Below are 24,429 nucleotides of genomic sequence, written 5' to 3' on the forward strand. Positions count from 1 at the left end.
CACTGAAGATCGCTCTGAGTTCTAACAGGTTGAAGAATCTGTCATGAGGATCTTCTGATGAGGGGGCGTGTGGAATAGCAAACCTCTGGAAAGATTGGGGAAAAAGCATCTACTAGTGGAGAGATTGTCTCAACGAAGGAGTTATTGTAATGTGTTGAGAGAGTGGGTCGCAAGCTTGCTGCCATTGAGATGCCAGGGTCAACTGAGGAATTCGGAGGTGAAGTCTGGCAAAAGGAGTCACGTGAACTGTAGAAGCCATGTGGCCTAGGAGAACCATCATGTGTCTTGCTGAAATTGTGGTCAAGGAAGACACTTTGTGGCAGAGATGAATGAGAGCATCCTGACGTTGTTGAGGAAGGAATGCTCTGAGTCGTACAGTATCCAGAACAGCTCCAATGAACTGCAAAGTCTGAGAGGACTGTAGCTGGGATTTGGGAAAGTTGATTTCGAACCCCAAGCTTTGTAGGAACCACATAGTCCATTGGGTCACTACAATAACCCCTTGAGATGTTGAATCCTTGATGAGCCAGTCGTCCAGGTACGGGAACACCTGGAGGCCATGGTTCCGCAGAGCTGCTACTACTACAACTAGGCACTTGGTGAACACTCTTGGAGATGAAGCCAGGCCGAAAGGTAGCATTCTGTACTGAAAATGCAAATTCCCCACCCAAAATCTGAGGAATTGTCGAGAGGCTTGATGAATGGGAATGAGAGTGTAAGCCTCTTTCAGATCTAGAGAACATAATCAATCATTCTGATCTAGGGGTATAAAGATGCCAGAGACAGCATCCAAAATTTCTCTCTGACAAGAAATTTGTTGAGGGCCCTGAGGTCCAAAATAGGTTGCAGATCACCCGTCTTCTTCAGAACTAGGAAATAATGGGAGTAAAACCCCCTGCTCTGCGGTTCCAGAGGAACCTCCTCAATGGCACGGAGATGAAGCAGAGCGGTCTGGGATGGATTGGAAGGATACTCTTTTGGAGGCAGATCTGGAGGAACCTGGATGAAATAACATAAGAACATAAGCAATGCCTCCGCTGGGTCAGACCTGAGGTCCATCGTGCCCAGCAGCCCGCTCACGCGGTGGCCCAACAGGTCCAGGACCTGTGCAGTAATCCTCTATCTATACCCTTCTATCCCCTTTTCCAGCAGGACATTGTCCAATCCTTTCTTAAACCCTAGTACCGTACTCTACCCTATTATATCCTCTGTAAGCGCATTTCAGGGGTCCACCACACGTTGGGTAAAGAAGAACTTCCTAGCATTCATTTTGAATCTGTCCCTTTCAACTTTTCCGAATGCCCTTTTTGAAAGTTTGAAGAATCTGTCTCTCTCTACTCTCTCTATGCCCTTCATGATCTTGTAAGTTTCTATCATATCCCCTCTAAGTCTTCTCTTCTCCAGGGAATAGAGACCCAGTTTCTCCAATCTCTCAGTGTATGAAATGTTTTCCATCCCTTTAATCAGACGTGTTGCTCTCCTCTGAACTCTCTCGAGTAACGCCATATCCTTCTTAAGGTACAGCGACCAGTATTGGACGCAGTACTCAAGATGCGGACGCACCATTGCCCGATACGCGGCAGGATAACTTCTTTCGTTCTGGTTGTAATACCCTTCTTGATTATACCTAGCATTCTATTTGCTTTCTTAGCGGCCGCTGCACACTGTGCCGTCGGCTTCATTGTCATGTCCACCATTACCCCTAAGTCCCTTTCTTGGGTACTTTTATTCAATAACATCCCTCCCATCCTGTATTTGTACCTCGGGTTTCTGCTTCCCACATGCAATACGTTACACTTCTCAACGTTGAACTTCATCTGCCATCTCGTCACCCATTCCCCTAGTTTGTCCAAGTCCCTTTGCAATTCTTTGCAGTCCTTTGTCCGAGCTCCACTATATATTTTGGTGTCGTCCGCAAATTTTATTATCTCACACTTCGTCCCTGTTTCTAAATCATTTATGAATATATTAAATAGCAGCGGCCCGAGCACCGAGCCCTGCGGAACACCACTCGTGACCTTCCTCCAGTCTGAGTAGTGGCCCTTCACCCCTACCCTGTTTCCTACCCTCTAACCAGTTTGTGATCCATCTATGCATGTCTCCGTCCACCCCATGGTTCTTCAGTTTCCAGAGTAGACGTTCATGAGGCACCTTGTCAAAGGCTTTCTGGAAATCTAGGTATATGATTCCTATGGGGGTCTCCTCTGTCCATCTGTTTGTTAATTCCCTCAAAGAAGTGCAATAAGTTAGTCACGATCTCCCTCTGCAGAAACCATGTTGGCTGGTTATCAGAAGTTTGTTTTTTTCAAAATGTTCATCGATGTTTTCTTTTATCAGTGCTTCCGCCATTTTCCCCGGAACCGAGGTCAGACTTACCAGTCTATAGTTTCCCGGGTCACCAGCGGAGCTTCCCAGTATACTGCACCGAGTGTCATATGTATGACTACCTCCCCTCCGGGAGGCAGGCATACATATGCGGTCGATGCCAGGAACTGGATAGCCTGAAGAAGGAGGTCGGGACACTGCAGGTCAGGGTCCAGGAGCTGGAGGGACTTCGCACCACAGAGGAACCGTGCTGGGCAACTGAGGATACCACCAGAGAGAGCCACATCAAGGAGCAAGTTAGAGAGCTTGAGAGATTCATCGAGGAGGCCTGCAGGATGGTGGAGGCACAGGATCACCAGCAATTCAGAAGGGAACCATCAAAAGGAGGACAGAATCCACCAGACACCGGGGGACAGGAACTAATATATGGAGGACAGAATCCACCAGACGCCAGGGGAGAAAGACCTTGCGGAGGAAACGAGCAGGCAGAGGAGGCGGAGACCCACCAGAACCCGGAGGATGGATTAGCGGACCGTGTCACTGATACAGACCTGAGACCAAAGAGGAAGCTGAAGAAGGGGAAATCTGCAATCGTAGTGGGAAACTCAATCCTGAGAGAAGTGGACAGTCACATAGCAGGAGGGAGAGAAGACCAACTAGTGACATGTCTCCCGGGGGTGAGGACAAAGGACATCACTGACAGAATCGAGAGAATCCTTGAAGGAGCTGAGACGGAGGAGACAGCAGTGATAATCCACGTTGGAACCAACGACGTCAGCAGAAGGAACTACAACAGGACTACACTAACTGAGCAGTTCAAGATCCTGGGGAGGAAACTGAAGCTGAGGACAAGGAAGATAGCCTTCTCAGAGATCCTGCCAGTACCGAGGGCGGATGCAAGGAGGCAGACCGAGCTACAAGCAATAAATGGTTGGCTGAGGAGATGGTGTGAAGAGGAAGGTTTCCACTTTGTACGGAACTGGACAACTTTTTTGGGGAAAAACAAGCTCTACAGGAAGGACGGACTGCACCTGAGCACGGCTGGAACGAGGATGCTGGCACACAACGTCCAGAACGGCATAGATATGGCTTTAAACTGAGGAGAAGGGGAAAATCGATAGTCGATCTGACATCGACACATCGGACAAGAGTATCAAACAAGGATACTGAGCCAGGAACATGTAAAAGAGGGCTCGAGACTGAGTGGGAATTTTTGGAAAAAGGACCCAAAGGTGCAATACAGGGGCCCAAGGAACAAACGAAACTAAAAAGCAGGAAGAAGAGAGAACAGCAGGAGCCAGAGGGACATCCAAAAATGGGGAAGCAGGCTGAGGACGAGATAGACACACCACAGGAGGAGGAGGAGGACGAAACAAGACATACCACAGGAGGAGGATGAATGAAACGAGGCTTGGGGACTGGCAGCCCATGAGGGGGTCAGCAGGAGCACCAAACCATGAGGAAAACCAACAGGGAAGGTAAACAACCGGGACTTAAATTGCCTATACACTAATGCAAGGAGCCTAAGAACCAAAATGGGAGAGCTAGAAGTCATAGCCAGTAAGGAGGACCTAGACATAATTAGAGTCACAGAAACATGGTGGTCCGAGGACAATTGGGATGTGGTCATACCAGGGTACAAGCTCTTTAGGAGAGACAGGACATACAAGAAGGGTGGAGGAATAGCGCTATATATAAAGGACTCCATTCCTTCAACCAGGATGGAAACAACAGTAAGGGCGGACGGCTTGGAATCACTATGGGTTAAGCTACCAGGAGGAAATGAAGCAGATATAAAATTGGGACTGTACTATCGCCCGCCAGGACAATCAGAAGCAAATGACCAGGACCTGGAGGCTGAATTGAGGCAGGTATGCAAAAGCGGAAGTGTGGTGGTGATGGGAGATTTCAACTACCCTGGAATAGACTGGAGTATTGGACACTCAAACTGCATGAGGGAAACAAAATTCCTGGAGGCTATGAGGGACTGTTTCATGAAACAACTGGTCACGGAACCAACACGAGGAGATGCCACTCTCGACCTAATCCTCAACGGGCTAGGGGGACCCGCAAAGGAGGTGGTAGTGCTAGCGCCACTAGGAAACAGCAATCACAACATGATCCAGTGCAAGCTAGCAATAGGAACATCAAAGGTGAAAAGAACCACAACGACAGCACTCAATTTCAGAAAATGGAATTACGAGGCCATGAGGAAAATGGTGGGAAAGAAACTCAGCAGCAGCTCAGGGAAGATGGAAACAGTAGAAAAAGCCTGGTCCCTACTCAATGACACGGTGCACAAAGCACAGAACCTGTACGTCCCCAGGTTTAGGAAAGGGTGCAAAAAGAATCGAACAAAAAACCCGGTGTGGATAACAAATGCAGTGAAAAAGGCGATAAGGAATAAGAAAACATCGTTCAGAAAATGGAAAAAGGACCAAACCAAGGACAATCAGAAGGAGCACAAAAAACACCAAAAGGAATGTCACCGAGTGATTAGGAAAGCAAAAAGAGAATATGAAGAGAGACTGGCGGGGGAAGCAAGAAACTTCAAACCATTCTTCAGGTACATGAAGGGGAAGCAACCGGCCAGGGAGGAATTGGGACCATTGGATGATGGAGACAAGAAGGGGAGTAGTAAAGGAGGAAAAAGAGATAGCTGACAGGTTAAACAAGATCTTCTCGTCAGTCTTCACGAGAGAGGACACATCCAATATTCCAGAACCCGAGGAGATCATATGTGGGGATCAGGATGAAAAGCTGGTCCAACTAGAGGTAAGCCAAGAGGATGTCCTCCGACAGATAGACAGACTGAAGAGCGACACATCACCAGGTCCAGACGGCATCCACCCAAGGGTACTAAAAGAACTGAGAAACGAAATAGTGGATACACTTCGCCAAATATGTAACCTATCCTTAAAAACTGGGGAGATCCCGGAGGACTGGAAAATAGCAAATGTCACGCCCATCTTTAAGAAGGGATCAAGGGGTGACCCGGGAAACTACAGGCCGGTGAGCTAGACCTCGGTTCCGGGAAAGATGATGGAAGCACTGGTTAAGGACAGCATCTGCGAACACATAGAAAACAATGGACAGCTGAAGGCGAGCCAGCACGGCTTCTGCAAAGGAAGGTCGTGCCTCACGAACTTACTGTACTTCTTTGAGGGAATAAACAGCCAGATGGATAAAGGGGAATCCATAGACATCATTTACCTTGATTTCCAAAAAGCCTTCGACAAGGTACCCCAAGAACGGCTGCTTAAGAAGCTGTGGAACCAAGGGGATGTCCACCGATGGATCAAACACTGGCTGGCAGGCAGGAAACAGAGGGTTGGAGTAAAGGGCCATTACTCAGACTGGCAATGGGTCACGAGCGGAGTTCCACAGGGGTTGGTGCTGGGACCGCTCCTGTTCAATATATTTATTAACGATCTGGAGACGGGAACAAAATGTGAGGTTATTAAATTTGCAGATGACACCAAACTCTGCAGCAGGGTTAGAACCGCGGAAGACTGCGAAGACCTGCAAAGGGACCTAATGAGGCTGGAAGATTGGGCAAAAAAGTGGCAAATGAGCTTTAACATAGAGAAATGCAAAGTCATGCATGTAGGGAAAAAGAACCTGATGTTCAGCTACAAAATGGGGGGATCATTGCTAGGGGTAAGCAACCTTGAAAGAGACCTGGGGGTGATGGTGGACACAACATTGAAAGCATCAGCACAGTGTGCGACAGCCTCAAAGAAAGCGAACAGAATGTTGGGTATCATTAAAAAGGGTATCACGACCAGGACGAAGGAAGTCATCATGCCGCTGTATCGTGCAATGGTGCGCCCACATCTGGAGGACTGTGTCCAGTACTGGTCGCCATACCTCAAGAAGGACATGGCAGTACTTGAGGGAGTTCAGAGGACTAAACTGATAAAAGGTATGGAAAACTTTTCATATGCTGACAGGTTGGAAATACTGGGGCTATTCTCCCTGGAAAAGCGGAGACTTAGAGGAGACATGATAGAAACCTTCAAAATCCTGAAGGGCATAGAGAAGGTAGACAGGGACAGATTCTTCAGACTGTGGGGAACCACAAGTACAAGGGGGCACTCGGAGAAATTGAAAGGGGACAGGTTTAGAACAAACGCTAGGAAGTTCTTTTTTATCCAGAGGGTGGTGGACACATGGAACGCGCTTCTGGAGGTTGTGATAGGCCAGAGCACGCTACAGGGGTTCAAGGAAGGTTTAGATAGGTTCCTAAAGGATAAGGGGATTGAGGGGTACAGATAGAAGTAGAGGAAGGTTATAGGAACAGTCAGGGACCACTTCACAGGTCATAGGCCTGATGGGCCGCCGCGGGAGCGGACCGCTGGGCGCGATGGACCTCTGGTCTGACCCAGTGGACGCAACTTCTTATGTTCTTACCTCTTGATCCCTTTTTAAAGATGGGCGTAACGTGGGCTATCTTCCAATCCTCCAGGATTACGCCTGTTTTCAGGGATAGGTTGCAAATTTGCTGCAGTAGTTCCGCTATTTCCCCCTTTTAGTTCCTTCAGAACCCTTGGATGGATTCCATCTGGACCCGGGGATTTGTCAGTTTTTAGTTTTTCTATCTGCCTGCGCACATCTTCAAGGCTCACTTCCATGGATGTTAACTTTTGTGCTTGATTTCCATTGAAGATTTGCTCAGGTTCCGGTATGTTGTTTGTGTCTTCGCTTGTAAATACAGACGAAAAGAACATGTTAAGTCTTTCCGCAACTTCTTTCTCCTCCTTCACCACTCCTTTCCTGTCTCCATCATCCAGCGGTCCCATCTCCTCCCTAGCCGGCTGCTATCTAAAGAACGGTTTGAAATTTCATGCTTCCTGGCTAATCTCTCTTCATACTCTCTTTTGGCTTTTCGAACCACACGGTGACATTCTTTTTGATACTTCCTGTGCTCTTTCCAGTTTCCCTCAATTTTATCCTTTTTCTAAATGAATTTTTCTTATTGTCTATCGCTTCCTTCACTATTTTAGTTATCCACGCCGGGTCTTTTGTTCAACTCTTTTTGCACCCTTTCTGAATCTGGGGATATACAGATTTTGTGCCTCGCTCACCGTGTCCTTGAAAAAGACCATAATAACCGTGTTACCACTTTTGCATTCTTGCTTCATCTCAGCTTCCATTTCTTCATCGATATCTCTGGTTTGTCCGGGTGGACGATATTATAGGCCTATCTTTATTTCAGGCCCTTTCCTTCCTGGTATTTTAACCCATAGCGATTCTAGCTTGTTGGTCGTCTATGCTGTGTCCATTCTATTTGATTGTATGCTTTCTTTTATGTATAGTGCTATTCCACCGCCTTTCTGTCCTGACCTGTCCTGGCGATAGAGCTTGTACCCTGGCAGTGCTGTATCCCATTTGCTTTCCTCATTCCACCATGTTTCAGAGATTCCAATGATGTCTATGTCCTCTGCATTGGCCATGGCTTCTAATTCCCCCATTTTGTTTCTTAGGCTCCTTGCATTAATATATATGCAATTTAGCTCCTGGTATTTTGTTGCCTTCATTTCCTTTCCCTGTGCTTCGTTCTTTAGTTTCTTCTCTTTTGCTATAACCTTTCTAACCCCTTCTTCTGGGTTAGTCGACTTCTGCAATTTGTCCCTCGATTCTTCCCATCCTTTTTTCCCCTAAGTATCTTCACGGGATACCGTCTTCCGAATCATTGACGCTTGATCAACTGTCGGCTTTCTCCTTCCTCTTAGTTTAAAGCCTTTTCTATTCCTCTCTTGACGTTGTTTGCTAGAAGTCTAGTTCCCGCACCCAGAGGTCTGATGTAATCATCTCTCAGCGGTGATAAAAATGATGGAGGCGACCTCCAATGGGAAGGGGAGAGGACAGAGGCATAACGATGGAGGTTATGCTCTGTATTAGATGGTCAAAAAGGCTGAGAGGCCTTAGGCGCAGCAGGAGTCTGAGGTTTTTGCTGCCTCTGCTTCTGTTGTGGTTGTTTCTTAGGAGGCGCTCTTGTATAAGGAGCTGCTCTCTGTGGAAAATACCTCTGGTAAGATGGAAGAGGTCTGAAGCCTTTAGAAGTAGAAGGCTTAGGCTTATGGTGAGTGATGGAAGCAAACAATTTCTCATGTTCAGACAATCGTTTAGTAGCTGCCTCAATGGAGTCATCAAACAGTTCACTGCCTTAACAAGGAATGTTGGCTAGACGATCTTGAAGATTAGGGTCCATGTCAATAGTGCGGAGCTAGGCAAGCCTGGGCATTGTCACTGAAAAGGCAGCGACCCTTGAGGAAAGCTCAAAGGCATCATAGGAAGATTGAAGGAGATGCATGCAGAGCTGAGTCAAAGTGGTGATCGTCTGCTGAAACCCTGGAAGACGATATTGAGGAATATATTTGAAATATTCAGGCAGTGTCAACCAAATGCTTGAAATAAGAAACAAAATTGTAATGCAATATTGTAATGAAATAAGAAACAAAATTGTAATGCAAAACTCTAGTTGCCATCAGAGAGTTTTGATACAAACGGTGACCAAATTTGTCCATGGTCTTGCCCTCTCCTCCAGGAGGAACAGCAGCATAAACTTTGGCAGGATTGGTCTTTTTCAGAGAAGACTCCACAAGAAGGGACTAATGGGATAACTGAGATTTCTCGAAGCCCTTGCAGTGGACCATCCTGTAACGAGTCTCCAGTTTTCCTGGTACAGCAGGAATGGAATAAGGTGTCTCAAGATTTCTCTTGAAGGTTTGAGAAAGAAGTCTATTGATGGGTAATTTGAGAGACTCTGCAGGAGTACAAGACATACCCATTTCTTCTAAATACTCCTGAGAGTATTTGGAATCAGAGTCCAAAGTAATATTGAGTTCCTTACTCATTTGACGTAGGAAAGAAGAAAAAGATATCTGCTCAAAGGAAGGTTGACCTCGAGGAGAAGGTTGACCTTGAGGAGAAGGTAACCTCGAGATGCCTCGCAAGGCAGAGAACGAAGGTGAAGCTTCTCTGGAGTACTGATACCTGAGGCCTGAATATGCAGGTATAGACGACTCACTGAGTGAATGGATAGAATCCCTCGCAGGAGAAGAAGCTGCAGTTTCTGGAGGTGGTGTCCTCAACTTCGGAGTTGGAGGCCTTGAAGACTCTCAAGGCCTTGAGAGACGAGTCTTGTCTCGAAGAAGATCTATGACTCGATGAATGCCTCGACTGATGTGGAGAACTGTACCTCAAACCAGGTAGATCTTGCTGAGAAGAAAGTCGAGGAGTCTTTGCCCTATGCCTCAGGAAGGGCAATGCCTTATACGAGGATGGAGGGCTGGAAGCTGGAGATCGAGATCAAGACACCAAAAGGGATTAAACGCCTGGTGTCGAGGTATCTCGAGGCACTGACAAGGACTCGACTCCTTGAGTAGCGTGCTTATGCTCCAGACGAGATACTCACAAAGACTCGACTCCTCGCATAGAATGTGTAGAGTCTTCTTGAGGCACTCCTAAGGACTCGACTCCTTGTATAGAGTGAGGAGGATCAGCTCGAGGCACAGCCAAGGACGCGACTCCTTGTGATACTGCTAAGTGCTTAGGCTGGACTGCAGGAAGCAGAGTCGAGGCAGGAGTATGTTTGGCAAGCATATTACCAAACTGACGATCCAAGATGGTTTTGCTCATAGCCTCCAAATGTGACATCGAGACTTGAGGATCTGGTACATTTGGTGTGGCTATAGTCTCCGAGGAAGAGGCAGAAGAATGACTCTTGGAAACGTGTTTCTTGGGTAGCTTGATAACTACTGCTGGTACCTGACCTGAGGGAGGCAGCAAGGCAAGCGTCTTGTCAGGAGATGACTTAGCAGATTTACTCGAGGTCGAGGCAGAAGGCGGAACCCCTTTAAGCTTGACTGGATTTGAGGTCGAGACTGGGGCAAGTGGATCCATACCTCCAAAGAGTATTTCCACCTGAATTCGACGACGTTTGCGGGCACGAAGTTGAAGGGTAGCGCAACGGGCACACAACTCCAGATGATGGTCAGGTCCCAAACACTGAATACACCACCGATGTGGGTCAGTGAGGGAGATCACGGGCTGGCAACGGCTACACTTCTTGAAGCCTGTGACTTGCCGGGACATAAACGGGAAAATAGCCGCAACTAGGTCGAAGCCCGATGGCTGAAGCCATGAGGCAGGCCCCGCTGTAACCAAAAGAAAAATAAAGTTATTTTTTTTAAAAAAACACAGCGACCCTGAAAAGAAATAAACACGAGCCGTGGTGAGAAAAGGCACAAAGTAGAACTGAGTCTAGCACAGAGTCAAAATAGGACTTCGCGGCTCCGTGGAAAACTGAGAACTGAAGAGAGGCACACCCTGCACTGGGCGGGAAGGCACTCGCATATGCGCAGTGCGGCAGTCGCAAACTTTCTAAAGTTCTACAAGCAAGTCTACTTGTGAAGCTGTCCACATCCAGGCTCCATGGATGTCATCACCCACATGTGAGAATATGCTGCCTGCTTGTCCTGGGATAAATGGGTGCATCTGAATCCTAGCTTTGCAGAGGTGCGCTGCTACCACAACCACCACTGGTGTGAGGTGCTGTGGCCAGGAAAATAGGATTGTGAAGATAAACCTCCATCAGACTGAGGAAGGCAAGAAATTCCCCCAGCGCCACTGCCGCTATGACTGACCTAATAGTCTTCATGCAAAAGTGTGGTATCTTCAGAGCTGCATTGACCGACTTGAGGTCTAGAATCGGTCTGCAGTCATCTGAGCCTCTTTTTGGCAAGATTAAGTATATGGAGTATCTGCCTGAGCCCAAGTCTGTGTCTGGAACTGGCCCTATAGCCCAAAGAGCCAATAGCTTTTTTAACTTAGTCTGAACTTTGAGGGCTCTCGCTGGCCAGCCGGAGAAGTTACAAAGCAGTCTGGCAGAGGGGGAACAGAATTCAATTTTGTACCTCTCCCAGATTACATCTAGAACCCAACAATCTGTGCCAAAAGGCTGACAGTATGCCCCTTATCTGGGGGAGCTCGGCCTCTGGCCTGGCATCATTGTGCTTTCTTAGTGTCTGGTGAGGGGCGAGAGCCTAAGGCTTGCTGTCTGCTGCCCCTGCTGAATTTCTGACACAATCCCTGAAAGAATCTTTGTGTCATTTGGCCTCCCAAATATGTACAAAATCTTCAGGAGCCTCGAAAATTGCCCCATACCAAACTAGACCATCCAGGGTCTGCTATCCGGTAAAGACTTTGTACAACGGTCCATCTAGGCCCTTGCCAAAGAGCATCTGTCCCTAAAAGGGAAGCCTGCCCAGAATAGCTCAGGAGGTAGCATCTCCTGCCCACTGTCTGATTCAGAGCATCCAACGGGTGGAGACAGCATAGGCCAAACCTTGCTCATAACTCTGATAAGATCATACAAAGCATCCACAATATAATTTGCCCCAGAGAGAAGCATTTGGAGATCTTCCCTATCAGGTATGGGGCCCGAGACAAGCAAGTATGACAAGCACATGCCACAAAGGAAGAAATGGCTGTCACCTTAATCCCTAGGGCCAAAGCTTCAAACTGACATTTGAGAAGCAAGTCCACTTTGTGGTCCTGAGGATCCTTTAACATCACCCCTCTTTCACTAGGCAAGGAGATTTGTTTAGTGACCTGCACCATCAGCAAATCCACTTTCAGCTGCTGGAAATCTGGCACCATCAGATACAGCTTGGCCATAGTTTCATCCACTCGAAGAGATCCCTCTGGTGACTCCCAGTTGTCAGTGACCAGCTTAGTGATGTCCAGATGTGAAGAGAAAAGCACGAACGGAACCACAGAACTGCTCATAACTGAGCACTGAGAAAGCTGGTGAGACTTAGCTTTAACTCGTGCAGTGAGAAAGAAATGCTCGAAAGCGTAGAGGCCCTGAATAGCCAATGTACTGTGAGGTTTTCCCCCGATCCAGGATCACCACCACTTTTTCATTGCTGTCCTCCTGCATGGAAGCAGACTATGCTAGGAGACTTCATTCTTCCAGTCCACCTTGATCCAAATCTGTGTCCTCATCTGGTCAGGGCGCCTGTTGAAATCAGCATTATTAGCAATAGAAAATGGAGGATAGTTTTTGCTGTGTATATGTTGTATACACCTGCATCACCTGCAACTACTACATATGAACTTCTAATATCATGACAACTCAGATGTAATCCTTAACAACTCAAAGAAATGTACAAACTACTCCTTAAATACTTCTAATCTCCGGACAAACCATTTGTAATCCACCTTGAACCGCAAGGTAATGGCGGAATAGAAATCCCTAATGTAATGTAATGTATTATTATTTATTTTGTATGTTGTTTTGTAACCTGCCTAGATTTTAGACGGTATATAGAGATTTTAACTAACTAAATAAATCATGAAGTAAAACTGTATTGTGTGCATATTCAGTATACACTCACTTGTTGCTAAGAAATGTCCAAGGCCTGCAACCACTGATCCTGCAGCTCCATATAGCACTGACTCCCGGGCACAAGGTACCTTTTTAACATCTAAGATTCCTAGGAGTTTAAAAGACTTAAGAAAAGAAAGGCATATTTAAAAGCTTGATAATTGTTTTCATAATGATCAAATAGGAATTCTCTCCAATGTTATATTTTCTTCAATGAATATAAATGTGTAATTTGGGGTTGGTGATTTCCTTAAATATTGTAAACTATTGTGTTGTGATTTTATTGTATTTTTTCTGCTTCTCATTTGACACAGAAACTTAAAAAGAAAAAATTATAATGCAACTAATATACACATAAATTGTGAATTATATTTGCTTCCTACATCAACCCGAGCATAGCTGGTGACCACTAATAAAACCCCCTTTTACAAAACCATGCAAGAGGGTTTTAGCACCAGCCAGCGCACTGAATGCTCTATGCTGTTCTGTCACTCATAGGAACTCTATGACCATCAGAGCAGCGTAGAGCATTCAGTGCGCCAGCCGGCACTAAAACCCTCTTACATCAGGGGTGCCCACACTTTTTGGGCTTGCGAGCTACTTTTAAAATGACCAAGTCAAAATGATCTACCAACAATAAAATTAAAAAAAAACACAAAGCACACTGTACGCATAGAAAATGTTAATTATCATTCCTATTCCAGGGTTTTTCAAAGAGGTCAAAGCAGATGACTCTATGCACTATCACCTCAGTAACAACCATACAAAAATAGTCAAATATACCCCCTCCCTTTTTACTAAACCACGATAGCAGTTTTTACCGCAGGGAGCTGCGCTGAATGCCCAGCACTGCTCTCGATGCTCATAGGCTCCCTGTGCTAAAAACCGCTATTGCGGTTTAGTAAAAGGGGACCACAGTGTAAAATATAGACAGCAGATATAAATTCAGACACATTTTGATCACTAAATTTAAAATCAAATCATTTTTCCTACCTTGTTGACTGGTAATTTCATGAGTCTTTGGTTACACTTTCTTCTTATGACTGTGCATCCAATCTTTCTTCCGTTCTTTCAGCCTGTATGCTTCCTCTCCTCCAGACCTCATTACCTCCCCCAACTTTTTCTTCCTCTCTCCCTGTCCTTTCTTTCTCTCTGCCTCCCTTTCTTTTTTTTTCTGTTTCTCTTCTTTCCTTCTGTCTCCCTGCCTGCCCTTTTTCTTTCTTTCTCCCTGCCCTCCCCTAAGCCACTGCCACTGCCATCGGGGACCAGGACCCAAACCGCCACCAATAACAGGCTCGAAAGCCGACGCCGCCCCAACCTCTCCCTGCTTCGGCCCACCAGCATCGCGATTGAGCTGTTGGGAGAAATGCTGCCGGGTCCTGCCTTCGCGGAAACAGAAAGTAGGCAGGACCCGGCAGCAAGAAGAGGAAATGATTCACTAACATGTCTCCTGCCTTAGCCCGTAGCAAACGCTTGCTTCAGGGCTCTCAACATGTGCGTGCCGGCTTCCCTTCTCCCCCCCCCCCCCCCCCGGACATAACTTCCGGTTTCGGAGGGAAGAGAAGAGAAGCTGGCACACACACTTTAGAGCCCAGAGCATAAGTTCGCTACGGGCTGAAATCTCCAAGCCGGGTTTTTTTTTTAATGTTCAGCAGCGGCGGCTGCAGCTAAAAGGCCCTAGGGAGAGCACCGAGGAAGGCTGATCGGCCCGGTAGATCAGGACGGCAACACTAGTCTATCATGGAGCCCGGGATGGGCTCCGCGATCGACTCACGTTGCCTTCCTGAGCTACTGGTCGATCGCGATCGACGTATTGGGCACCCCTGTCTTACATGGTTTTGTAAAAGGGGGAGAAAATTAGCTAAATTAGTTATATATAAGTGTATTAGAATCTGTTTCCTTTGCAAAAAATAGCCCAATGTTATAGCACAGGGAAACAAAAGAACAGAATCTACTCATCAGTATTTGGCTTCCTGTGTACAAATCAAATCTATTTGTATACAAGTGTTTCTGGTATTAAACAGTAGTAAAATCAGGGTTAGGAGTTTATTTTCAGAAATAATCTAAACAAAATTCATAGCTAATAATAACAAGTTAACTGAACAAGTTAACTGTATATCCAGGAGGGCTACACTCTAAATTGTATTTATACACAACATACTTCCAAGATAAATGTAACCCAGTCTGAGCTCTTTGGGGAAAACGACATAGAAAATGAAATAAATAAATAAACTTTCATTATGTGGCTGCCTCTCAGGGATATTGAGGAAGAATGTGTGAGTGAAGCTGCCTGGTCTCAAACATTTGAACTATCTTCTAGCCACATGAAAATAACTTGGTGATAACAAAATTCACTACGAGATCTCTTCAATCCAAGGAGCATCTCTTTTCCTCTGAGAGAAAATGCTGCAGGTGAATAGCCACAATAAACCATCAGAAAACTGAAAGGCGTCCCCTGCTGGAATTTGAGAGGGGTGGGATTCTCATGGTTTGGTTGTTTCCATGATCTAAAATATTAGGAAAAGGGAACTCCCCGTTCACGCAGGGGCCAGTTTTCCCAGAGGTATTAGCCGGAATGTTTCTATAAAGAAGGCAACTCACCATACTACTGGGAACTCTACACCAACCTCTACTTCTTCAACATTTACTAACTAGAGAGGACAGTGAGACAGTAGACTGGGTGAATAGCAGAGTGGTGTATCTGTCCATAGTGCACTCACTCTCCATACACTTCTGCTTCACTCCTTCACTACCCCGCTTTGTTATAAAACTATTTTAAAAATTTGAAGTTACTGTATTCAATAAAGTAACTGTATGCTGAAGCCTTTGTGGACATAAAGCATGAAAACAGAAAAAATATGCCAGCATAACAGTTTATTCAATATTAAAATACATTTCATGAGGTAAAGAAAAAAATGAATAGGTCCCAATAAATAAAATGTAAAGGACTGAAGCATTAACAATTCTTATGAAATGTTACACTATGGGCTCCTTTTACTAAGCTGTGCTAGCGTTTTTAGCGCACACATTTTAGCACGCGCTAAACCCGCACTATGTGGCTAGAACTAACGCCAGCTCAATGCTGATGTTAGCGCACTCTATTCCGCGTGTTAATGCCCTAACGCAGCTTAGTAAAAGGAACCCTATAAAGGAACTATGAATAAATGATCCCTTGTTGAATGCTTACAGAACAGAGCTTCCCAATCTTTTCCTTATGACATTACAACAAGTTGGATTTTTGGAATACCCAAAATCAACATGCAGCTTTAATTTTCTAGAAATGACACTCGTTCACTAATGTGATTTAACTTCTGATTAAAAACAGACTGATACCTCAGTACTTTCCAAAAGACCAGATTCAGAAAGAGAACTGTCTGAAATCTGCAAAACAAGAAACAAACGATATAAAAAATTTGTTTTTCAGCATTTCCATGACAGTGAAGATGTTCTCAGTCCTTAAATCTGCTCAAGCACCTCCGGCTGCCTCTCCACACTTTGCCCTGAAGCCATGGAGCCCTTGAATCTCTACTGCTGCTGAGGAGAAATAAAGAGAGAGTAAATAAGTCTACTAGATATAACAAGACATTTAAGGTCTGTAGCAACCATTTAGCATGCAATCTAAAACCTACCAATAAACATTGGCAAGCTCACTAGCTACACCAATGATTCTCAACATTGTTTTGGAGGTAAAGGTCATTTCTCTAAGATATGCATAATGAATATGGATGAGGTCCGCGCAAACAAATCTCTTTGATATGGAAATTAGGAGTCTCTCTTAACTTGAGGAGTGTGTGGCGCAGTGGTTGGATCTACAGCCTCAGCACCCTGGGGTTGTGGGTTCAAACCCCGCGCTGCTCCTTGTGACCCTGGGCAAGTCACTCAGACCTCTATAGCCCCAGGTACATTAGATAGATTGTGAGCCCACTGGGACAGATAGGGAAAATGCTTGAGTACCTGATTGTAAAAACCACTTCGATAACCTTGATAGGCGGATATAAAAATCCTAATAAACTTGAAACTTGTATGTTTATTCCAATTAAGCAATAAGCCATAGGGACATTCTCATATTATTTACACACTGCCAACCAACAAGATTTAACAGCAACATATAATTATTAGAAGTAGCAATTTTATCCTGGGCAGGCTTGATCTATAAACCAGGTAAAGCTCTGGCATAGGGTACCTGTGACAATCCTAGTCTGGCATCTCTTCCCTCTGAGGGTGGGGAAGGAGAAAGTCAGGATATTTGGCACCCTTTATCACCACCATTAAGGGGGTGGGGAAGACTTGAGAGAGAGGGGGGAGCTACTAGATCATGGGTGGGGAGGGTGCCTTGGTCCCTTGAGCCAGCCCCGATTTTATCTTTTTAAAAAAAACCCAACCAGAAGTGATTACAGGGCAGAGGTCCTCCTTAAACTGTCCTACGATCCTGGCAATAGTATTTCCTCAGAATGCCTTCAATCAACCTAAGCAGGTTCTCAGAGATACCAAGTCACATGCATTTGACTGCCTTCACGCACCAAGCACCCCCCCCCCCCCCCCGGTATTCAGAGAAACACTCCATCCCCCGCGGTCTGACATCTCCCTCTCTCTTTCTTCTACCCTCAGCCCAACATATTTATTCTCCTCCTCCCCATCCACAGTCCGACATCTCTCCCTCGTTCTCAACCTCGTCCCAAACTTGCCTTTGAGGTCATCGGTATTACCACTTTATACAAATTGCCTCAGCTTGGACCCAGAATTTTCCTCCTCCGGCGTCCCGCCTCCCCGTGACGTCACTTCCCATCTCCGGCTGGACTGGACTCTGCAAAAGAAAGGTTCCGGGTATGAACGGAGGTAAAACGCCGTAAGGAAGGTATACGGGCTGCTGCTAAAGGCATCGTAGGCAAAGGTGGGAGGAGGAGATGCCAGACTGGAGGTGGAGGTTAAGTTTGGGTAGTTGCTTTCAACTTTATCCACTTACGGACTTGCAAATGCACTGCAGTTCCTATACCACCTTTGAATCTGTAAAAGCACGACATTTCTCTGCCCTATAACTTAATGTTACTGTTATGATTTTGAAAAAATATTTTTTTTTCCTTTTTACCACTTTGAATATTAGATTTATAAAGTATTTTCTGTGCATGAGGAGCTCTGCAGACAGGTCACAAGCATTTGTTCACATGCAAGTTTTTAATCCAGCACTGCTGACTCCTCTCCTTCACAACCCTCCTCCTTCAGTATCTGTCACTCTCCCTGCCTTCTACAAGGGTTCTTTAAGTTTGCCTTCCTATCTGGTTGGTACTGACAACCACATCACTGAAAGCAGGCTGCCTATGGCCAGTCTGCAGGGCCTTCTTTCTGCTGATCCTGCTTCCTTAATCGCAAGTCCGACAACTATTGAGAATCGGATGACTCTTGATGCAGGCTATAAGCCGAAGCTTGACCAGATATTCCCTTAATAAAACGTGTTGATTAATCATTTGGTGACTCCTTTTTTATCACCTTTATTATTTGTGATCTGAGATTTAGGAATTTTAAATGTGTGTGTGCGGCACATACTAAGGGGCCCTTAAGCACCCCTTTTTTTCCCCACCCCTGTTTTTATTTTATATTGTAGTTCTTCCTCCCCCCCCCCCATCCTCACAGTCATGTCTTGTGTACACACTAGAGAGTTGCACGGGGACAGAAATCCCACCAGTCCCTGCCAAAATCCCACCCGTCCCCGTGAGGAATCCCCTACGTCCCCGCCCATCCCTATAAACTTCAGAAATAATTATTTCATTTAATTATGCTACTGAATTAAAGGCTCTGGTAGAGACCCATTTACAAATAAGCAAAGACACTTTATTAATTTGGAAATATTAATTGGGAAGAATACTTACTTTGTAAACGGGTTTCTACCAGAGCCTCTAATGTAAATATAAAATCTCAGCTGATGAGAACCCCCAAGCTGTCAGCTGAGGACTTCCTTTGCAGTTGGCCAGGGGTCCTTTTGTCAAGCTTGGCAAGAAGTAGTAGCAGTAGATCCTACTGAAAAATACTATCACGGAAGCACAAAGCCTCTACATTCCGCGGATGTCCAAAGTAAAGAAAACCAAAGGCAAAAGAGAGCCGGCGTGGCTTACCAAAGAGGTGAAGGAAGCCATAAATGAAAAGAAGGACTCCTTTAAGACGTGGAAACGCACGAAAACATCCGAAGCTTGGAACAAACATAGAGATGATCAGAAAAAAATGTCACAAGGCGGTGAGGGTTGCCAAAAAGATCTACGAGGAGAGAATAGCGCAAGAGGCCAAAAATTTCAAGCCCTTTTTTAGATACGTAAAAGGGAAAAAACCCGCACGGGAGGCGGTGGGACCGCTGAACGATCTGGGAGGAAAAGGGTGCGTCAAGGATGACAAACAAATTGCAGACAGACTGAATTCCTTCTTTGCGTCTGTCTTTACAAAGGAAGACACCGCAGCAATACCTGACACAGTGAAAGTGTTCAAGGGAGTCGTACAGAAGTGGACTTGGACCAGATTTACCACCAGATCGACAAACTTAAAAGTGATAAATCTCCTGGACCGGACAGAATTCATCCGAGAGTCCTAAAAGAACTGAAATTTGAAATCGAAGAACTATTGCAAAAACTTGCCAACCTGTCAATCAAAACAGGACAGATACCGGACGACTGGAAGATAGCGAACGTCACGCCGATATTTAAAAAAGGATCGAGAGGAGTGCCAGGCAACTACAGACCTGTAAGTCTCACGTCTGTCCCTGGAAAGATGGTTGAGGCGCTGATCAAAGATAGCATAGTCCAGCCCTAGACACATACGACCTGAAAGCCAGTCAACATGGCTTCAGGAAAGGGAAATCATGTTTGACGAACCTACTTCAATTTTTTGAGACAGTGAACAGACAAATTGATAGTGGAAAACCGGTGGATATTGTATACTTGGACTTTCAGAAAGCGTTCTACAAGGTTCCACATGTAAGACTTCTCAGGAAATTACAAGGCCATGGAATAGAGGGAGATATACTAAGATGGAAAGGCAAATGGCTAGAGAACAGAAAACAGAGAGTGGGCATAAATGGGAAGTTCTCAGAATGGGAAAAAGTGACTAGCGGTGTACCCATCTTATTTAATGTTTCCATAAATGACCTGGAAGAAGAACATCCAGTGAAATCATCAAGTTTGCAGACGACACAAAGCTATGCCGGGCAATCAGATCGCAGAAGGACAGCGAGGAACTCCAGAGCTACTTGAATCAATTGGAGAAGTGGGCAGATAAATGGCAGATGAATTTTAATGTGGAAAAATGCAAAGTGATACATTTAGGCAGAAAAATAAAGATCACAAGACTCGCTGCTTCCTTCTTTCCACTTCTCTGTGGCATGTGAGGCACATGCCAGAACCATCTCACCATCTCTCCCGACGTTACTCAGAGCAGCACTTCTTCACAATCACAGGGCAGCAGGCCCTGCACGCTGCACGTAGCTGACAAGAAGCATTCCTCTGACGTCATCTCTGACGTCGGGGGAAGACTTCCGGGTCGGCTATGTGTGGAATCGGAGTGCTGGGAGTGCTGTATGCTACAGGAAGGCAGGAAAAGAAGATGAGCCACTCGGCTCGAGCTGCCTCCAACCCCGCAGGATCCCCGCGACCACAAGGGGCATCCCCACGGGATCCCCGTGACCCGAGAGGTGTCCCCATGGGATCCCCACGACCTGAAGGAACCCACGGGATTCCCGTTGTCCCTGTTCCCATGCAGCTCTCTAGTACACACTCCCCTTTCCCACATAATTAGGAGGGATCTTCAAAACTATTCCACACTTTTATTTTTTTAACACTATTTTTAAACACTATTTATTAACTATCTCAAAAGCAAAATATAATACTTTTCCAAATAATCATAGTAAGGGAGGAGGGCAGACCAACCTGGGTGCCATCTTCAGAGAGGGGGCACCAGTGCCTCTCCTCCTCTCTGTCCCCCCACATACCCCTTTAAATATTTGCCAGCTCGAGCAGCATCTTCTACTTGCTGCTCGCACTGGCATTGGCTTCCTTATGACATCACTTCCTGGTTGCAGGACCAGGACATGATGTCAGCAGGGAGCCAATGCTGGTGTGAGCTGTGGGTGGAAGATGCTCCTCGTGCCAGTAAACATTTCAGGAGGTGCAGGGGGTGCGCCCAAACGGCAGGGAAGAGTTGGAGGGTGCACAATACATAGATGCTGGGCACCATTGCTTTGGGCACCAACCTCCCTCGCTACGTCACTGGGCACCCTGTTGCCTTACTGACTATTCACATGACATTCTATGACACGCCCTCTTACCACTTCTCCCACCCCATCCATTTCCAGTGAAAATATGAAAGTGTGGAAACTTTTTGAAGAACCCTTGTAGATTGTAAGTCACTCAGATGTTGATGTGTGGGGTAAAAAATTCTGAGTAAACTTGGAAATTTATATTGACCTACAGCTAGGTCCTCTTTTTTTTTTAGTTTGGGTGTCAAGTCCTGTGGGTGAGCATTCTTGAAGATTTTATTTAACTGTATTTTATTATTTGATTTTGTCTTGTATAATACTTTTTTATTATGGAGTTCTTTTTTCTAATTTTAGTATGTTTGATACTTTTGAAAGGTGGTATAATAAGTGTTTTAAATGAACCATATACCCATGGGCTTCTTAGAATTTAGCATACACTAAGCTTTAATTTGAAGGCCCCGCTTAGAACCTAACGGATGTAGCGGTATATAAGAAATAAATTACATTACATTACATTACATTAAGTGTTTGCTCTGTCAATCAAAGTCACTTATCTATCGTTTCTTTTTTTTCTTTCAAGGTCTGTTTTACACACATGCGCCAGCCATGAAACAATAGCCCCGCGTAGGACCACCTTTAAATCCTCCCAAAGGATTATGGGTGAGATCTCCAGAGTGTCATTAAACTCCAGATAATCTATATACTCAACCTGGGACGGATCCTGTAGCAATGAGTTGGGATACCCCCAATACCTGGTCCTAATCGGATTACCCGTGAAGATATAGACAACAAGACAGGAGCATGGTCAGACCAGGTATGGAAGCCTATATCAACTTGCTGCACTTGAGATATCAATTCTGTCACTCCCAACCACATATCGATATGGGAATATGTATGATGTACTCTGGCTCATGCTGTCAGTGCATTAATCTTATGCGTTAGTCTTGTGCCGGGAAGGGACTGGCCGACATGTTTCGCCCTTAGGTTTTATCAAGATCAGCCCCCTCTTGGAAATCAATGCGTACCATCCCGACTCAGACTTTTTGATCTTAAGACAGCATGAGCAGAATACATCATACATATTCCCGTTTCAATATGTGGTTGGGAGTGACATAATTGATATCTCAAGTGCAGCAGTTGATATAGGCTCCCATACCTGGTCTGACCATGGTTCTAGAATGTTGCTTGAGTAAGACATGGGCTTCAGTGTTTCGCTCTTATATTTTTAAGTTTTTAGGAATTGCTGACCCGAGCAGAATTATTAACTAAGGTAGGGGTGACCTGGGGAGCGCAGTTTGCGTGTTTTCAAGTGGAACACTATGTAAGATCTCTTGACAGAGCACAATTGAGTAAGCATTTGGGGGCTAGATTGCGAGACATGTTACTAGGGATGAGGGGGTGTCTATTTCAGTGTCTACTATTCATTCTAGCTTACAAAGATTACAACCAGAAAAAGACTACCAGTATATTCGGAATAAATGGGAAAGAGAATTACAACTTAATTTGGAACAATGGAATGTAGCACGTACTTTAAGGGTGACCCTGGGGGTGACATCATGTGCATGTTAAGAGAAACGTATTATAGCGTAACTTTACGTGCTTATTTTATCGTGTACAGTTGTTTTATAGTGGAGGTCTTTCAACTCCACTGTGTCAAATGTGGGAAGGAAAGTCATACTTTTGGACATGCATTTTGGTTTTGTCCCTTTATTCAGCACTTTTGGAAGAGAATAATATCTTATATGTCAGAAATAGTTGGAAGATCTTTGCGATATTCTCCAACCCATTTTATTTTGGATTTACCAGAGGCTTTTGGACACTTACCCAAGGGGCATAAGGCGATGTGTAGGAAGATGAGTTTATTGGCAAAAAAATGTATTCTACAATATTGGACGATCCCTGACCCGCCAAAGTTTTGGCATTGGAGAAACCAGTTACATCAGTTGGCCATCTGCTAGAATGCTGGAAGGGCTAGGAAGCGAAAAATGCTGTTTTTGCAGATCTGGGATCCATATTTGCAAACATTACATCCTAAAGGTTGAAGTGCGGTATTAAGTTGGGTATCCTAATTGGGTTTTTATTTGTTTAGTACAGGGATCTCAAAGTCCCTCCTTGAGGGCCGCAATCCAGTCGAGTTTTCAGGATTTCCCCAATGAATATGCATTGAAAGCAGTGCATGCGCATAGATCTCATGCATATTCACTGGGGAAATCCTGAAAACCCGACTGGATTGCGGCCCTCAAGGAGGGACTTTGAGACCCCTGGTTTAGTAGGATTGAAGTTTTGATGAGATAGGGTAGAGAGTACCATTGGGTGGTTAAGGAAAAGAGGGGGTTTTGGGGAAGGGATGTAGACAGTATTATATGTGTTTGTTATATTACTGTATTTGATGCATCATTATTGTATTTAGCATTTGTGTCTTTTACTATATTTGATATTGTTTGCATCAATCAAAATTGTTTAAACCTAAGTTTTTAGCTCTATTTAGTTTTATTTTATTGGTTTTTACTTTATTTTGTTCCTTTCATCTATCTTATTCATAGTTTTACAGGGTTCTGTACTTTTTTCTTTTAATTTTCACTCGGGCAAATCAGAAAACATCTTAGATAGGAGGAGTTTGACAGTTAGAGAATCACAGCATAATTGTCTACTAACCTAAAGGCCTGGAACGGTTCATTTTCAGCAGAGGCCCTTCCTACCTGCATGTGGTGACTGGAGATCGCTGCGGGGAGATCGTTGCTGGAGGCGGGACCAGTGGAGGCATGGTGGATCACTGCTGGTGGTTGCCTAGGATGGGGCGGCATCTGCTCTCTCATTGGGAAGGAGCTGGTGGTGTCTCCGGATCCGTGGAGTGGGACTGTGCCGTGGACTCCTCCTCCCGGTTGTCCGATGGAGGCAGCATGCTGTATTCTTTGAGAGCTGCCCATGAGCATCTGCCGCCCACCGTGAGCAGTGCGGCCCAGCACTGGATTGTTTTATCTCTGTGCATCTTCTGCCTGGAAATGATGAGTCAGGGCTGCAGCAGCTGGAAAGCCCAAGTGATATCTGTCCTGTCTGGACTTTTGCTGTTGGGATTATTTAAAATATGCTGAGGCAACAGAGCTGCTTCTGGAAATTGGACTTCTGCCAGACTTATTTGATTTTGGTTTTCAATTTTTTCTTCTAGTTTATTAATTATTTTAAATTTTATTCTATTGTTTTTACCCCTATTCTTTTTATTTTATTAACTGAATTATATTGTTTAACGGTTCCTCCCTTCTATTCTTTTTTTACATATTACTTTAATTCATCTAGATGCTCCTATCTGTAAAGTTAAGAATTTCAATGAAATATTCTACATGCTTCTCTCCTCTCCACTCCTTCCTGCCCTCCATAGTCTTCCCTACCCTCTTCTAATCCCTTCCTCTGTAATGTCACCTAGAGCTTGTATAGGTATGTGTGACGCACAAATGGAAGAAATAAAATAAATAAATAA

General features: G+C 45.1%; 1 protein-coding gene and 1 long non-coding RNA gene across 8 annotated transcripts in view; one reads left to right on the forward strand and one right to left on the reverse strand.

Annotated features, from left to right (window-relative positions):
• The window catches only part of LOC117357724 (cytochrome c oxidase assembly protein COX20, mitochondrial), a 79,353-nt gene extending 61,402 nt beyond the window's left edge, over positions 1–17,951 (reverse strand). Inside the window, exons 1-5 of one of the 5 annotated variants that reach the window (XM_033938710.1) lie at positions 17,685–17,951; positions 17,407–17,525; positions 16,196–16,255; positions 16,055–16,102; positions 12,732–12,846 (exon numbers count right to left, since the gene is read on the reverse strand). In XM_033938710.1, coding sequence (XP_033794601.1) covers positions 12,732–12,846; positions 16,055–16,102; positions 16,196–16,231 — 199 coding nt within the window. In that variant the 5' untranslated portion in view covers positions 16,232–16,255; positions 17,407–17,525; positions 17,685–17,951. Of the gene's footprint in view, positions 1–12,731; positions 12,847–16,054; positions 16,103–16,195; positions 16,256–16,904; positions 17,250–17,406; positions 17,595–17,684 lie in introns of those variants that run through there. The other 4 variants (XM_033938708.1, XM_033938707.1, XM_033938709.1 and 1 more) reach the window with 4 other exon arrangements.
• On the forward strand, positions 17,384–24,144 carry LOC117357726. 3 transcript variants are annotated; one of them, XR_004538852.1, is made up of 3 exons: positions 17,384–17,576; positions 21,535–21,614; positions 23,638–24,144. It is a non-coding gene; the product is annotated as an uncharacterized LOC117357726 (long non-coding RNA). The 3 variants fall into 3 exon arrangements; XR_004538851.1 differs by having other exon boundaries at positions 17,384–17,557; XR_004538853.1 differs by having other exon boundaries at positions 17,384–17,557; positions 23,641–24,144.
• Positions 24,145–24,429: the final 285 nt, after the last annotated feature.

This window comes from Geotrypetes seraphini, chromosome 3 (assembly GCF_902459505.1).
Source record: "Geotrypetes seraphini chromosome 3, aGeoSer1.1, whole genome shotgun sequence".
In the NCBI taxonomy this organism is placed as follows: domain Eukaryota; kingdom Metazoa; phylum Chordata; class Amphibia; order Gymnophiona; family Dermophiidae; genus Geotrypetes; species Geotrypetes seraphini.